The sequence below is a fragment of the Hevea brasiliensis genome, chromosome 15, assembly GCF_030052815.1.
Source record: "Hevea brasiliensis isolate MT/VB/25A 57/8 chromosome 15, ASM3005281v1, whole genome shotgun sequence".
Taxonomy (NCBI): Eukaryota; Viridiplantae; Streptophyta; class Magnoliopsida; order Malpighiales; family Euphorbiaceae; genus Hevea; species Hevea brasiliensis.
Genome location: NC_079507.1, coordinates 67,512,712 through 67,528,848, shown reverse-complemented (window position 1 = coordinate 67,528,848; position 16,137 = coordinate 67,512,712). Strand labels below are relative to the sequence as shown.

At 29.9% G+C, this 16,137-nt stretch overlaps 2 protein-coding genes across 4 annotated transcripts; one reads left to right on the top strand and one right to left on the bottom strand.

Moving 5' to 3' along the window:
• The first annotated feature begins 8,304 nt into the window (after positions 1-8,304).
• LOC110673468 (heterodimeric geranylgeranyl pyrophosphate synthase small subunit, chloroplastic-like) lies at positions 8,305-9,480 on the top strand. Its single transcript, XM_021836613.2, has one exon. The coding sequence runs from the start codon at positions 8,315-8,317 to the stop codon at positions 9,335-9,337; it is 1,023 nt and encodes a 340-aa protein (XP_021692305.2). The 5' UTR covers positions 8,305-8,314; the 3' UTR covers positions 9,338-9,480.
• Positions 9,481-13,854: 4,374 nt separating this feature from the next.
• Positions 13,855-15,646, bottom strand: LOC110673402 (protein S40-4). Of its 3 annotated transcripts, none has more exons than XM_021836535.2 (3): positions 15,096-15,646; positions 14,887-14,945; positions 13,855-14,688 (listed from the first exon to the last, which is right to left on the bottom strand). In XM_021836535.2, exon 3 carries the CDS (start codon positions 14,675-14,677, stop codon positions 14,081-14,083), a length of 597 nt encoding a protein of 198 aa, XP_021692227.2. In that variant the 5' UTR covers positions 14,678-14,688; positions 14,887-14,945; positions 15,096-15,646; the 3' UTR covers positions 13,855-14,080. The 3 variants fall into 3 exon arrangements, with proteins under 3 accessions (XP_021692227.2, XP_021692228.2, XP_021692229.2); XM_021836536.2 differs by having other exon boundaries at positions 15,204-15,646; XM_021836537.2 differs by having other exon boundaries at positions 15,067-15,111.
• Between the last annotated feature and the right edge of the window lie 491 nt (positions 15,647-16,137).

The window sequence follows — 16,137 nt, the reverse complement described above, 5'->3', positions numbered from 1 at the left end:
TATCTCAAATTTGAAATTTATTATATTATGCAATTTATATTTATAATTTATTTATCTTTCTTTTAAAATATGTTCAATAATACTATTTATTAAATTAATTATTTATATAATAATTTAAAATAAATATATTCAGTAAAAATAATTATTATATTAATTGACAAGTATTTATTTGATATTACATTTAACAATTTATTTGATATTATATTTAAATTCTGAAACTATTTTTTGAATAAAAGTATCATTTTTAGATGTAATTGAAAAAAAAAATTTGATAAAAATTATTTTATTATATTAATATTTTTATAATTAAAATTAATTAAATTTTTATTTTAAATTAATTTTTAATATTTTTTAATATAATATATTTAAAAAAGTAATTTTTTTTAATGAAAATTTTAATAGTAATAATAAGTAGGCTCTAAATGTAAAAAAAGAAATTGGATTATGATTAATATTAAGGATAAGTAAACCATCAATATGTAAACAATATTTAGACTATATTTAGTAAAATATAATAAAATAAAGATAAAATTAAATATTTCATTAAATTTTAATAAAATAATTATTTATATGACATTTTATTATTTTTTTTTTATTTGAAATTAAATACAAAAAACGCACACAGATTATACGAAAAAGACTTATTATAATATTTATGCCTTTAAATAATTACGGGCCGAAAAATAATTATGTACATAATTATACACATTTCATTAAATCTTATTAAATATTTTTTATTATCAGTGGGAAGCAAACCCCAAGCAAGTAATAATAACTCATATTTTGGCTCTATTAAGAAAGTTGACTTCCCATTGATTTGACCCATTACCCATTTGGGTGACATGTTTCATTTAATTTATATTGGAACAATTTAATTTATGCAGAAACAACACTAATTTTTAAATATGATTTTTAATTTTTTTTTATTTTTTAATTTAATAATAAACTTTGACACAATATTATTAAAAGAATCTCTAAAATTATGAAATCTTTGCAAAATTCATCTTATTCAACTTCCACATTTGAAATTTGTTGTACCGCTAGCCTTGGCTTGGCCAAATAAATAATTAAATTAAACTAAGTACAGCACTAATCATCCTGAAGAGATCCTAAAAAAGCTACTATTTAAGGATGGGAAATATGTCATCTTAGGAAACAGAATTTTATAAACAGTACCATATTTTGCCATTCAAAATGAAACATGCCCTTATTACTCCCCCTCCTGTTGAGATTTTTCTCATTTGTGTCCTCTAGAAAAAAAAAAAAAAACCATCTTTTAATATCATTCCATTGTCCCTAAAATCCCACACCGCAACACTGATAAAGTATGGCATGTACACATGCAGCACGTGCAAAGAACATGACTCAATAATGAGTTGCACATGTAGTCAATAAATGCCATATTCATTTTTAATTTTAAGGATCATATGAGTCTGACGCATCATTTTTACAATGAAAGAGTTGTATTATTATGCATTAATGTAAGGCTTAGGCTAGCAATTTTTGTGGGTGAAAACTCAAAACGACAAATTTTTCCTTCTATTTTTTACTTTCATAATAGATATCAGTGCTTTTCAAGCCACTAAAAGCAGCAAGTGGATACCCAGTTCATTACTTTGAGCTTGCTCTTCTTTTAAGAGCTTCTTCCAACATATAATGATCATTTCAGCATTTTTTTTCCTGGGCCATTATGTCAACATAATTAATCACCTTTTCTTATACATCGTATTGGAGAAGGATCTTTAAAATTTAAGTTTAGTTCATGTACCCAACACAATATCTGGCAACTAGCCCTTGAGAAATCATTGGCATGGAGTGATCCAGTTTTTAATCTTCTCACTGCATCCCCTCAATCTCAAGACACTCCATATCACATGGAGTGGGGCTAATATCGCAATTCGCTCACGCTATTTTTGGCATAAAAAGGTGTCCCGACGCCATGGTAAGGACCTTCAAGGATATCATTCCTAGTTTTTTTTAAGAGGGAATAAAGAAAGGAAAAAGTCCTTCCAGTTCAAGTGTTTGGGCACGAAAGTTCTACCCTGGCCTGGAATAATGGAATTGGGCTCAAAAGCAATATGACCTGACCAATATATTTTAATGGGGTTAGTGCATTTTGGGGGCCATACATATGAGTAGTTCAGCCCAAAATAAATATATAAAGTCACCTTTATAGTTTTTGCAAGTGATAGGGGAAATATTAATTTAGCTTGATTCAATTGTTGAAAGTATATAACTTACTTGAATATTATAGGATCTATGAATTCTATAAAGTATATCAAAAATAAATGTAAGTAAAAGTATATAAAAGAATATTGTATAAACAAACGAATATAATACATGGAAAAGGATAACTACTAATAATTAAAAGTCCCAATTTTTTAATAAAAAAATCATTGTTTCATAGTATAAGATAAAAAATAATATTGATACTTTTTCACCAAAAAATTTCGTATTGAAAATTTACCCCATATACATATGTGTATATATATAGAAAAATTAATCATGACACATGGCCTAAATTTAGATATTATGAATATATTTAAATATAATGGATAAGGCCATAGTTATATCTATTTGTTTATTTAAGGAAATGAGTTAATTCTATCTATTTAGATTATTAGAAAAATAATTTGTGTTTGAAAGATTTTTCATATTTATTTTAATTATACTTTAAGCTCAACTTAATAAGACCTAAATATTTAAACAATAAATATATATCCTATTTAAAGACAAATAAGAATCTCAATATAGATAATTAGATATATTTGATCAAATTCAATATAAAAATGTGTTTTTAATTGTCAATTAAGCTATTTTATATTAGGTTTGGATTATATATGTATATATATATATATATAAGGAGAGGGAATATTAGGATTTTCCAAAATATTCTTTATTATTTATAATTATAAATTAAAAAAATTCTATATAATATATAAAATTGGGAAGGTTTGGACTTCCAAAAATACTTTTTATCATTTTTAATATCTACAAAATTTCTAAAAACATATTTATAATGCTAGAGTAATAAATTGTTGCCAATAAAATAAATTAGCAACAAAACATTTGTCGCTAATTCATATTACTTCATTGCTAATACCTTTAGCGATATAAATTTCACCACTAATAATTAATGAATGAGGTTTACCCTTATAACATATTTTTTAGCGACACAGGGTTTGTCGCTAATATTTTTATGGTCTAGGCCATTTAGGATTGTCGATAATAATGCTTAGCGATGAGATATCCTTCGCTAAATCCCTAAAAATTTTAATTTTTAATATTCAAATGGCTAACTTAAATTAAATTTTTAATATTATCTTAATAATAATTATACTTAATGATAATGTATTAGAATTATTTTAATAGGAACTAAAATGCACATATTTTTTTTTTAATATAAACACTAATAATTTAGAACAATAAATAATTTTAATTGACATATTAATTATTATTTTATTATAGATACTACTATTATTATGATCAAAATATGTATTATTGAAAATTACAAAATATGTATTGTTATATTTTAAAATATTATAAAACAATGTCTATAAACTTTTTCATAATATTAATTTAGAGTTAGCAGTGTATTAAATGTTTAAATAAAAAATTTCAAAATTTATAATACAATATAAATGAAGTTTATTATATTGTAAAATAAATTTTTTGAAAATTTTTATTATTTATATTTTTAAATAAAAATTAAAACACAACATATTAAAAATTTATTATTAAAAAGTAATATATTATAATAATATTATATTATATATAAAAATTAATAAATTACGTATAAAAAAGTTAAATTGCAAAATATGTATAAGGAGTATTATATTTTATTTATAATATTTTAATTTATTAAAGTAATATTACTTATTATTTTTATTTTTTATAATTTTTTAAAATAATTTTTATTTTTTATAATTTTTTAAAATAATTTTAATTAAAATTCAAATACAATTATATTAATGAATAATTAAATTTAATTAGTTGTTAAGATTAATACATTATAATAATATTATATTATATATAAAAAATTAAATAAATATATATGTAAAAAAATAATTACAAATGTATATAATGAATAAAATGAGCACGCACATTGAAATGAAAACCAACAACTCACACGGAACCTCAATTTTAAGAACAAGACTTATGTTATTATGAATCATTATTAAAATAAATTTGATTAAATTCAATTTGACAGAAATTGAATTTCAACATAATTAGGATTAGTCTATTTGATTTTTTCAGGTCCAAATATATTTTTTTTCTTAAAAAATTTAACTATTAAATTTAATTAAAATTAAATTAAATTGACTAAAATTAGATTAAATTTGAAGAATAGCTTTAATTTACTTATGATTCTCCTAATCATGAAAGAGAAATAGCTAATCTGGTTTCTCAACCAATATTTTAATAAAGACTGAGTGTTTTGTTTAGTATGGAGATTGAAGGGTAAAATTATTTTATTATTTTTATTATTATAATTAATAAATTTTAAATTATTTTTTAATATTTTATATATATATAGAATGCTAAACAGACCCCAGCCACGTTTTTTTGCTAAGAAGCATGCCCCTTTGTCCTTGAAGTTTCTTGGCTTCCCCCGCCAGCCCTTATCCTTCCCCCCCTCTGGGGGTGGTAATTCAAATTAATGGGTCGTATTCAACATATGTTGTGTCAACATGTGATACGAATACGATTAAGGTAGACAATAATACGACACGATTAATAAATCGTATCAAAAATTTAAACATGAATATGACATTTCTATTATACTAATTATACGACACGACACGATTAATATTAAATTGTATTAAGTGTATTTAACACGAAATAATCTATTTAACACAGTTTGACACGATTTAACCCATTTAACAAGTTATATAAGTGGGTTCACGGGTTATAGTTGTTAGTAGTATGCCCTAGAGCATATCATTTAGTATGTATCTTGTACATATTTTTATTAATAAAAGGCATTTCCACTTTTCCGTTTACATAATATATTTATGTATAATAGAAAATGTCCATTGATATTTTATTAGAAATATTATTCTTAAGTTGTTAAGAATATGAGTGACAATATTTCTAGCACAAAGTATCATAAATAGATTCACAATCGAGGATACTTCATAATAAGGACATGACTTATCCAGAAAGATTGTATTCATGTTTGTTACCAAGTTATTTACATGAGATATAAATAAGATGGAATTGTGAGTTTCATGCCATATAACAAACATGATAGGCACTTATAAATGATAATTAGGCCGAACCAGTGACACTTATGATAAGCAGATGGAGTTTACTCTTGTTAATGTTTTGTCATAAATCATATCAGTGCATATAATCTTTAGACCTGAGATAGCACATTTATCTTGTATATAGGTAGTTTGAGTTTGATACTGCTTTCATACTTGTAATGTGTATGGGTATATGGGCATGTGTTGGCTCCTACTAGTTATATATGGAGGTAGGTGTTGATCAAGATGGAATCTGTTCCTTTAAGTAAATAGAGATAAAATTCTATATTCATTTAATTGTTCTTTATGTTTCAAGTTCCTGGCCAGGACAGATAGATTTATTCAGAAAATAGTTTCTGATGAGAAAATCTTTTTAATCAAGAACTGAAATTAAAAGAGAACATAATATTAATAGCAAATGGAGTTTAACATAAACCATGACTCCAGCTTGAGTTGGGATTTTGTAACAGAGAGATTCTAGTGCATGGTAACATATGATTATAGGTTCATTTAAGGTAAACCTTATTACTAATTGGGTGGCCATGGCATGCTATGCTAGGTGTTAACCATGGTTTATGAGGTTCATAAAATGATTTAGAGAAATCATTTATGGTAAGAAAGAGTTCTGATGATATTAAGAGTTGATATCATGTCTCATTGCCAATTAGTGATGAGCCTAGTAAGTCACACACATACACAAGTTATCACCTATTTAAATATTAATTAATTAATTAATTAAAGAGTTTAATTGATTAATTAAATAGGTTTGGTTTGTAATTAGATTGCAAAGTCCCTAGCATGACTTGAAATCAAATCTAGATTATTGGATGTATAGTATAAGTTAAATTTATATTTAAAGTGTTTAAATATGAATTTAATTAATGAGAAATTAATTAATAGAGATTAATTAATTAATTTATATTTGATATAAATTGATTTGAAGAAGAGAAATAATTATTTTGGGTTGAGAACTCAAAATTAAGACACATGGGCATTTTGGTCATTTCACAGTGTGACACGTGGCACCATGAGATGGTGACACATGGGATTACACATAAGTTTACCAAATGTTTTTTAATCATGTAAGATGATTAAAATCAAGATTAAATATAGGTTTGACACTTGGCACGATGTGATTGGGTCACTTAAACCTAGAGCTAATCAAAGGGTGACATGTGACAAGGGTTTAATGTGTTAACCTAGCTATTTAAGTGTTGTTATGAAAAGAAAAAGTAACCAGCAGCCACTCCTCTCCTTTGTCACGCCACTTTGAGGGTTTTCATCTATTCTTCTTCATCTCTCATCAATTCAAAGAGATTAGCCATCAATCTCTTGAATTAAAAATACTAGAAATTATTTCTAGTGTCCTGTTTACATCTCTAATCTCTTAAAAGGCAGAACTTGAATTTCTAATTAATATAAAAACTTTAGAAGCTATTCAAGGGCTGCCATAGGTGTTCTTGGTATGGACAAGCTAGAGGGACAACATCTGGTGTCCTGAAGACGAATCTCAAAGGCGCAGACACGCTGCAGTGCATCAAGAGGTTAGTGTAATCGTTCTTGATTTAATCTAGGGTTCTAAAATTAATATGATTAATTTTAAAATCTTAAATGGCAAATACAGATCAAAAAACATATTAAAAGAGTTTTAATATGTTGTTTATCATTGAAATCAAATCGATAAAAATAAATCTTGCATGATGCATGTGACCCTAGATGAAAATTTTTGAATTCAATGGTATAAACTTGTGTTTTTCACGCTTCCGTTCCTTCAATAGTGAGTCAAATGGGTTATTGGGTTACTGGTCAATACGTGACACAAATATTAAATAGTATCATAAATGTATCAAGTTAGGTTGGCGTGTTAACTCGTGAAACGACACGATTATAATAGCATCATAAATGATCGACACGAATTTAACACGAATACGAATAAACCTAATCCAAATTCTATATTTTTGTGTCGTATTCGTATCGTTTTCGCGTGCCATGTTTAAAATTACCACCCTTACCTCCCCTCATTTTTTTTATTAAATTTATCTCTAACATAAATAGCAAAAGGATTTGATGTTAAGCAAAGACTTGTCTTTAACGGTGGTCCCATATTAAATGTGATGTTTTGAAATTTTACATCTTATGAAGAATGTATGTATATGAATTATATAGAAATAAAAATTTTATTAAAATTATCATTATTTTAATAATTATTTATTTATATATTTAAAAAAAAATAATTTTTTTTAATTGTTTAAATTTTTAAAATTATTATTCTAATACTCGTCATTAAATTCGAATTCCGCATAATCTTGACAAAAATGTTCTTGTAACACTTAATCACCGCCTATTTGAGTAATGCCTTGGATCAGGGCCACTTGCAAACAGGCTGTCATGCGATGCGCAGGGGGACGCACTTCGCGCTACACTACACTTTTCTTTCTTCTTTAATCTTTTTATTAATTTGTTCTAATCCGTTTCATAAGCAATAAAAAATTTTATAACATTGCCATTTGTTTGTTCTAATCCTTACATGGCTCCTTTTTTTAATTTTAATTCAAATATTAATTAAAAACTACCTGATTAATTAACGTGTTTAACGATTTGTTTTTTCTTATGTTGTTTTTTTTTATTAAGATTTAAATATTAAATTTGGTTGTCAAAGTTTAAATCCAGATCCCCTTCAACTAAAAACAAATAAATAATCCCCTATAACAACATGAGACAACCCATGGAAAACGTGGCATTTTAGCAATAAATATATCAAAAACTAGGTAAATCAATGCAGTCTTGTCTACCTACCAGCTCTCGTGCTATTAGCTTGATTACATGCATGTTATTTTACATAAAATAAAATGATAATTTAATAAAAATATATATATTTAAAAAATATAATCCATAAAATTATAATTATTTATTCTTATTTAATACATTTTAAAAAAATTAACATTTATTTTTATTTATATATTTTTTATTAATTAGTTATTCCAATTAAAAATTTTAGATGAAATAAGGTTCCCATTCCCAAGTAAGTCCTGCCAGTCCAGGCCGCTATAAATAAAGACAATGTTATGTCAGAGACCATCACAGTCATTGTATTTTCCCTCTTTCATCTTTCTTCACAAACAACGCCTCCACAACTTCCTCTTCCTCCTCCCTCCTCTCCACCACCACTCATGGCCGGAGCTCTCTCTTCCATCATCCATGCCAATCCTAGAGCTCGTGCTTTCTCCACATCCAACCCTAATCACCCATTATTGTCTCGTAGACCTACGGCACTTGCCATGTCCACTACTGACCAGTCTTATTGGAGCTCCATACATGCTGACATCGAGACCCATCTCAAGCAGGCCATTCCAATAAGGCCACCGCTAGTTGTCTTCGAGCCCATGCATCATCTCACCTTCATCGCCCCGCAAACCTCCGCTCCCGCCTTGTGTATCGCCGCTTGTGAGCTCGTTGGTGGTCACCGTGACCAAGCCATGGCTGCAGCATCCGCTCTACGGCTTATGCATGCTTCTGCTTCCACTCATGAGAACCTCCCGTTGACAGACAGGCCCAATACCAGGCAAACGGTCGACCATACCTTTGGGCCGAACATTGAGCTTCTCATAGCAGATGGAATGATATCATTCGGGTTTGAGTTGGTAGCTCAGACCAACGACCCAGATCAAAATAATTCGGTTCGGGTTTTGCAGGCGATCATTGAGATCTCACGCGCCATGGGTTCACAAGGTGTGATGGAAGGGCAATATAATGAATCACAATATGGAGAATCCGACGGTAAGAAATTATTCCACGCGGCATGGCTTCATAATGTATGTAAAAAGAAAGAAGGTGCATTACATGCGTGTGCGGGCGCATGTGGTGCAATATTAGGCGGCGGAAGTGAGGAAGAAATAGAAAAATTGAGAAGATACGGTTTATATGTAGGCATGATACAAGGAATATTTAATAGATTTGAAAGAAACGAGTGGTCATGGAAGGAGGTGAATGAGCTAAGAGATTTGGCCCTTAAAGAATTGAAAGATTTCAATCAAGCAAAGGTTAAAACTATTTCTAGGCTTGTTGAGACCAAGTTATGTAATGTGTAGAGCCCAAGGTGTTGTTGGTGCTATGCAAGGACCAACGAGAAGAGACAAATCATAAGTCATGTGATTGTGATACTTGTGTTACCCATTTCAGAATTTTTGAAATGTAAAATAATGTAAATCAATAAAAATTAAGACTTCATTTATTTTGCATAAAATAATTTATATACGAAAATAAATAATTTTACTGTTTAATTGTAATATTAAATTAATAATATATATCTATATTATATATGTAAGTGTTTTTATAATTTCACGGTTTTGATGATTTCCACTTCCATTGTTGGGTTTTCATGTCTCCTTCAGATGGGCTTGTATTTGAGTGAGTCCACTTAATTTTTGGCACTGACCTAAGAGAATATTGTGGCTGTAGGTCCAACCCCACTTCTTTTTTCCTTAGTTGTGCAAAAGAAATTCACAAATATTTTTTATTCATATTTTTAAAAATATATTTTTCAGGATTATTTAATCTATTTTTCAAGCAATTTTAAAAATTTATCTTGAGGGTTATTATTTTTTGAATATTCTCAAACAAAATTTTAAATTGTATTTAGTTGATTTCCTTTTTTTTTTTTAATATTAAAGTAAACATATTAGTAGTAATTTATAATTTACAATTATTTCATTTTTTTTACTTATTTATTATGTAGCAATAATTTTAAAATATAATATAATTTTTTTATTTTAAGTTTTAAGCGCAAAAATTTCAATTTCAACAAAAGGTATCTTAAAATATTACACTGGTAGAATGTCATTGTAGGGCTGAGTAGAATTCGGCTCAAACCGAAAAATTAAACCGAACTAAGTTAATTTGTTTCAATCGGTTCAGTTTTAAAATTCAATCAGTTCGGTTCGATTTTACATTATAAAAATTTCAGTTATTTCGATTCAGTTCAGTTCGATTTTGAAGAGAAAAAAATCAATTAAATGAACCGAACCGAATAGTAATTTATATATTCAAATTGAATCAAATCGAATCGAATCGATTTTTGAATTGATTTATTTTTATGATAAATTTATGATTTATATTTAATTTTATATACATTAATTTTTTAATTTCATTGATTAATGGTTATTAGGTTCAAACCAAAGTCAAAATTAAACTAAATAACTTGAAAATCAAGTCTAAATTAAAAAATTAATCAAAAATCAAAATCGATCGGTTTAAACCAAACCAAACCGAAATAGAGCTGTTCGGTTCGATTCGATTTTTTATCCATTTCGGTTCGGTTCTGTTTCATAAATTTAAAATTCAATTTTTATAATTTAATTCGATTCGGTTCGGTTCGAACTAAATTGTTATGACCCAACCTATGGGCTGGACCGGCACTAGAACCTGAGCCAGCCTAAAGCCCTCGAAGCCCGTAGTAAGCCTAACTATTTCTCAACCCAACTCTAAGGCCCATTTGGGCCCAAGTTCAAGAATTCAACTGAACAAAGTCCGGCCATAAAATGGACCATTTAACGGGAAGTTTTTGACTCGCCTGACCTGTAAACACAATATATAATAAATTTGGGAGCTCAGCTTACCCTCCACATAATCAAAATATCATAACTCAAATGGGAGCTCAGCTCCCTCATCTAATCCCATCATGCATACAGTTAATAATTTTACAGGTCCAACATAACTTTTATAATATAGGCCCAAAATAAAAATAAGTTCTTCTAACACATGCGGAGTCTAAAATTTAACTCAATTGTACAAAATATATTAAATACTATTAATGGACTTGCGAAGAAGAAGAGCAAGTTAGCAACAATAACTAATCTTTCTGTAGCCTGGAAAAATAGATGAACATGAGTGAGCGTTCGACTCAGAGAGTAAAATATCAATTTTAACCATAATCTCTATAGTTATCTAAAACTAATGCACTATGTGGTAATTTTCATATCATAACATCAAAAAGACAATTTGGAGCACTCACACACCCAACACTGTCAAACAATACATATATGGGAGCTGATCCCCTATACAGCCCTCTTAATCCAACCTCTGCCAGCGAGTGTCTCTCAAGTCGGACTTTCGCTTAATAAACCAAATGCATGGTCTCAGTGAGTGTCTCTCAAGCCGTGTCTACCCATCCTGTCCATATCCAATACCATACCACACGCACGTCACGCACACACACTGCTCCAAATTACCACAAACAATATCCATGGCACTTCAACAATTATGAATGCAATATAAAACGTGCCTAGTGTTTAACTACATAGATACATATTTATAAGTGATGCATGGGCATGCTTGAACATATAATAATATTGAAATTACAATTAAAATTAATATTTTACTCACAGACTTAACTGAAGTTACTGTGGCGGCTGGGCAGAGGAAGAAGACTGTCCCGGCTCACCTGACAATTTTATTATAATTATTTAATACATTTGACTTAATACAAACTAAGAAAATATCAAAGATATCCTAAGTCGTTCCGAAAATCCGACAGAATCTCCCCTATACCTAGGACCTACCCAATCTGCAAAATGGCTTAAAACGCACTTCTATATCCACAAACCACACACCCACAACTCAATCACATCACATAGCTCCTCCTGGGCCCATCCAAACAGTCAACAATTACAATATAAAAAATTACAGTTTAGTCCTTATAATTAATCCTTTTGCAAAAACTATCCAAATGAGCTCTAAAAATTCTAAAACTTTGCCCCACGGTCCTTAGCATTATTACTAAGCTAATGCAAAAGGAATTATAATTTTCTAAGCTACCACGAATATTTTATAGATTTTTAATCCAATTCAAGCACTAGATAATTAAGAAAAAGTAAGGTTTGGGTTTACCTATGCCGATTCTGACATTGGGAACGCGCTCGGGACGTCTGACAACGGTGGGATAGCTAAAATTTCGACCCAATTCCAAGATTTTTTGATAGTCTGTCTGTCTGTCCCAAAATTTACAGACTTGGGCAACCGTTGAATTTCTGCGAATTGAAGATACCTACACGAAGCCCATAACACGGGGGTTAGTATATAATTTTTACGAAATTTTCTAAGCTCATTTAATGCTCAGAAAAATACTACAAATTTCACTGGACCCATCGAAAAACGGTGTCAGAAAATTTTGAAATTGGTATTGCCGCGATGCTCTAGACGAGTGGAGCACTCCGGTACTCTCGGTTTTCTCGTGGGATTCATGGTTTGTGAGAAATTTAGCCCAAAATTCAAAATGGGCTGAAACTTTTCAGACAAAAATTGGGTAAACCGCTTGATGGATTTTAGTATTCTTGGTGTCTATGAAAAGCTCTCGAGGTGTAGAAGAGGTTTGGCACAAGACCCGATCCGATTGGTGGCCGGATCGGCCAGAATCGGCTCAGGAAGACAAAACGATACCCTACGAGTTGGGGTGACTTCGGGCATGTTTTCCTGGCGCCTCAGGCCACGCCTGGAGAGGGGGACAAGCTGGAGTGGCGCACTGGCGAGCTGGGAAGGCTGGGGTGGCGGTGGGGCTGCGAGAGGAGGAGAGAGGAGAGAGAAAATGAGAGAAAGAGAGAGTATGTGTTGGGTGCGCGCAAAGGGAAGAAGAAAAGGAAATGGGCTGGTCTGATTCGACTGTTCTGATCTGGTCTAGTTTAATTTTGTCGGTCTTATTCAGAATATAAAATTTTAAATTTTTACTCTGCTTTGAGACTGAAAATGATGCTCAAAAATTTCGAAAAAATTTTATAAAACTCAAAAAATTCATAGAGTCTAAATATATTTTTAGTTTTGCCACGTGGTCTTTAAATTAATTTTTAAAAATCATTAAAGTTTTATATTTTTAAAAAATTAATTTTGATTTCTAAAATTCAAAAAATTTTAAATAATTTTTTAAAATTTAAATTAAATAAAATATTAATATCTATTCATAAAATAATTAATTTAAAAATTAGATATGTTAGACAAATGCTTACCCCAATCTCATTGGCATCTTTAACGTCGTGCTGACATATTGCTCCGGTATGCCTCAATTTTATTTTCCCATCAACATTCTATTAACGAATCTAAGATACAATAAAAAATTTTCCCCTTAAATGGTGGCCTGCTAAATATTAATTTGTTTGTTTGATAGTGATATATATTAAAAACTAATTCTAAGAAATTAATTTTTCTAATTAAGATAAGAATTAATTCCTTGAGAATAATGTAAATTACTTGATTACTTATCATCAGAATGTTATTATCCCTTAAACTCACATGATATGAAAGTGAATTAGTAGGCTTTGTTAACGTCTGACAGAGAGGGGAAATCAAATGTTGACATTCATCAATTTCAGCTGTCCCAACTTCAATTATGCGCGTGCCAACATCCAATCTTCTTGGACTGCATCCCATGCAATGTCCTATTTTCAGACTCTTGCACTCTCTCCATGGTTTCTTGCACAAAAACTCCTGACTATTGTTGTCTGGTTTTTCCAATTTTGTTGAGGATCTTGTTTCTTAATTCTGCTTTTGGTGATGGGTTATTGAAACAATGCCCATTGGTGGAAAGTAAACAGAAATAGAGTTCATGAACAACACCAAAAGCAATCAAATCCCATATCTAAATAGACATTAATATGCATTGAAGCGTGCTTTACACATAAAATGGATCGCCATTCACCAATGCCCATGAACATCCTAGACAGAAACCAATACAATCACCAAAGGAACCGACACAAACCCCTATACATAACCACTAACCACACGAGTAGAGATCACCATGACTAAATGGCAACCTGCTTCGTTGTGGCATTAGAATTAAATTATGGTCATGGTGATTCAAGAAACCCAGTTTTGGTCAACACAGCATTTCTAACTTTACTAAGATCCCTACCTTTGAGGGTCCTGCCAACTCCTTCAAAAACAGAAAATGAGGAAATCTGGCTCCTTGCTAGCCTTGTGGCAATGAGCTCATGTGGGGGCAATTTATAATGGTAATCACTATCTTCTTCAAATTCATCATCATTATCTTCATTCATAACCCCATGACAATCATCACCATCTGATTCTTGATCATCATCATCATCATCCAATGAACTAGGATTCTTGGAAGCTTTCTTTGACTTCTTTTTGTAAAATTTTGACCAGCCAGGAATGTTGACAGGTGCTGATTGCTGCACTACTTTGGTTCCATGAGAGGAATTGTTGCTGCTGCTGCCACTTCTTGTAGCTCTTGGGATCATTCTCCCAGCAGAAGGGAGGTTTCTTGGAACAGAAAATGAGGATTCTATTGATTTGCCATACTTGGAACCTGAATCTTTTCTTTCTCTTAGAACATCCCAAACCTCCTCTTCTTCGAAGTCTCCATCTCTTAGGGATCTCCACAAACCGCTGCCCTGCCTTATTAAATTATACCTATTATCCATTTGATGATTGCCTGCATATCCAAAATTCAAAATCATCGACTTGAAATTCCCCATATGGGTAGTCCCGAAAGTTCACAGAGAGAGAGAGAGAGAGAGAGAGAGAGAGAGAGGGAGACATTAGAAAGAAGAGAATTTCCAAAGATTGGATAATCGGATATCCTGCAAAAACCCAAAAGCAAAATTAAGTTGAGGAAAACAAGAACTCTTACTTTTTCTTGGATTGAGAACCTCCTAAATTTACAACTCTCCTTAGATTCTTTGTGGATACCTGCAATAGGGAAAGCAAATTCAATTAAAAAATATGTCAAAGTAAAATTTTTTCCTTTCTCGTTTCAGAATCTTCAAAGTAAACAGAAAAGAAATGATTGATTCAAGAGAATCCCAGATACTTTTTCTATTCAAATTCTTAGTTTCTGACCTGGAAAAGCTTGAGAGAATTGCAGGGATGGATGGCTATTTAAAGAGCTCAAATATCCACATAAAGAAGAGAGAGGGGGTTTGAGAAAGCCACAAGAATATGACAAACCTTGTTTTTGTCTTTAGAAGCCCTACCAGTTTCTGAAAGCCTGACTTTTTAACGGCGAAAATTGCAAAATGGAAGTATAATAAGATTTGTTTTGGCGTTTTTACTGACTTTCCTTTAAAAAAAGACTCGTCTTTCCAGGATCTTTCACGGTATGAATCAGATATGACACACTTCCTGCTCTTTTATTTGTACATATCCTGAGCCTCATAAAACCACATTTATGTATCTATCACCCCCAAAACAAACAAGCCCTGCATGCATAGCTTGTGGGAATTGGGAGGTAAAAAAAAAAGAACACTGGACAAGAAACCGAGGACTAATTCGTTGACTGACTGATTGATTGATTGATGATGATGCGGATGATGATGATGATGCTTTTTGCCTTTATGTTATTCCCACTTAGAAATGAGAATGGAGGTTTTGATCCCATAAGTGCTGTGTGTAGTCATCTCATTCTGAAAATCATCCTGTTCCTATCCAAACGTGAGTTGTTTGAATAAAATGAGGGTTTTTATCTATTACTCGATTTATTTATTTGAAAAATTATACTAATTCATCTTTAATATTTGATTTTATTAATTAATTAGTATTTTTTATTTAATCTATCATTAATTTTTTAATATTACTATTATTTATGAGTTTTATTTTTATAAATTAAAAATTATATTAATTAATCTTTAAAATTTAATTTTGCTAATTAAATGGTCTCTTCGTATAATCTTTGTAGTCATATATATTAATAATATATTCTCTTTTTTTATATTAATATTCTATTTATAATATTATTAGTTTGTGAACTTTTTTTCCTTTAATCATTATATTTTAAAATAATATGATGTGATATCTTAAAAAAAATGTGGTATAAAATTGATTTTATATAAGAGTGAGTTTAATAATTATTAAATTAAATATTTTTATTTATATTTATATTTTA

Excerpts from the sequence above, each read along its gene's own strand:
- LOC110673468 (XM_021836613.2), top strand. The coding sequence starts at position 8,315 with ATGTCAGAGACCATCACAGTCATTGTATTTTCCCTCTTTCATCTTTCT.
- LOC110673402 (XM_021836535.2), bottom strand. The coding sequence starts at position 14,677 with ATGGATAATAGGTATAATTTAATAAGGCAGGGCAGCGGTTTGTGGAGA.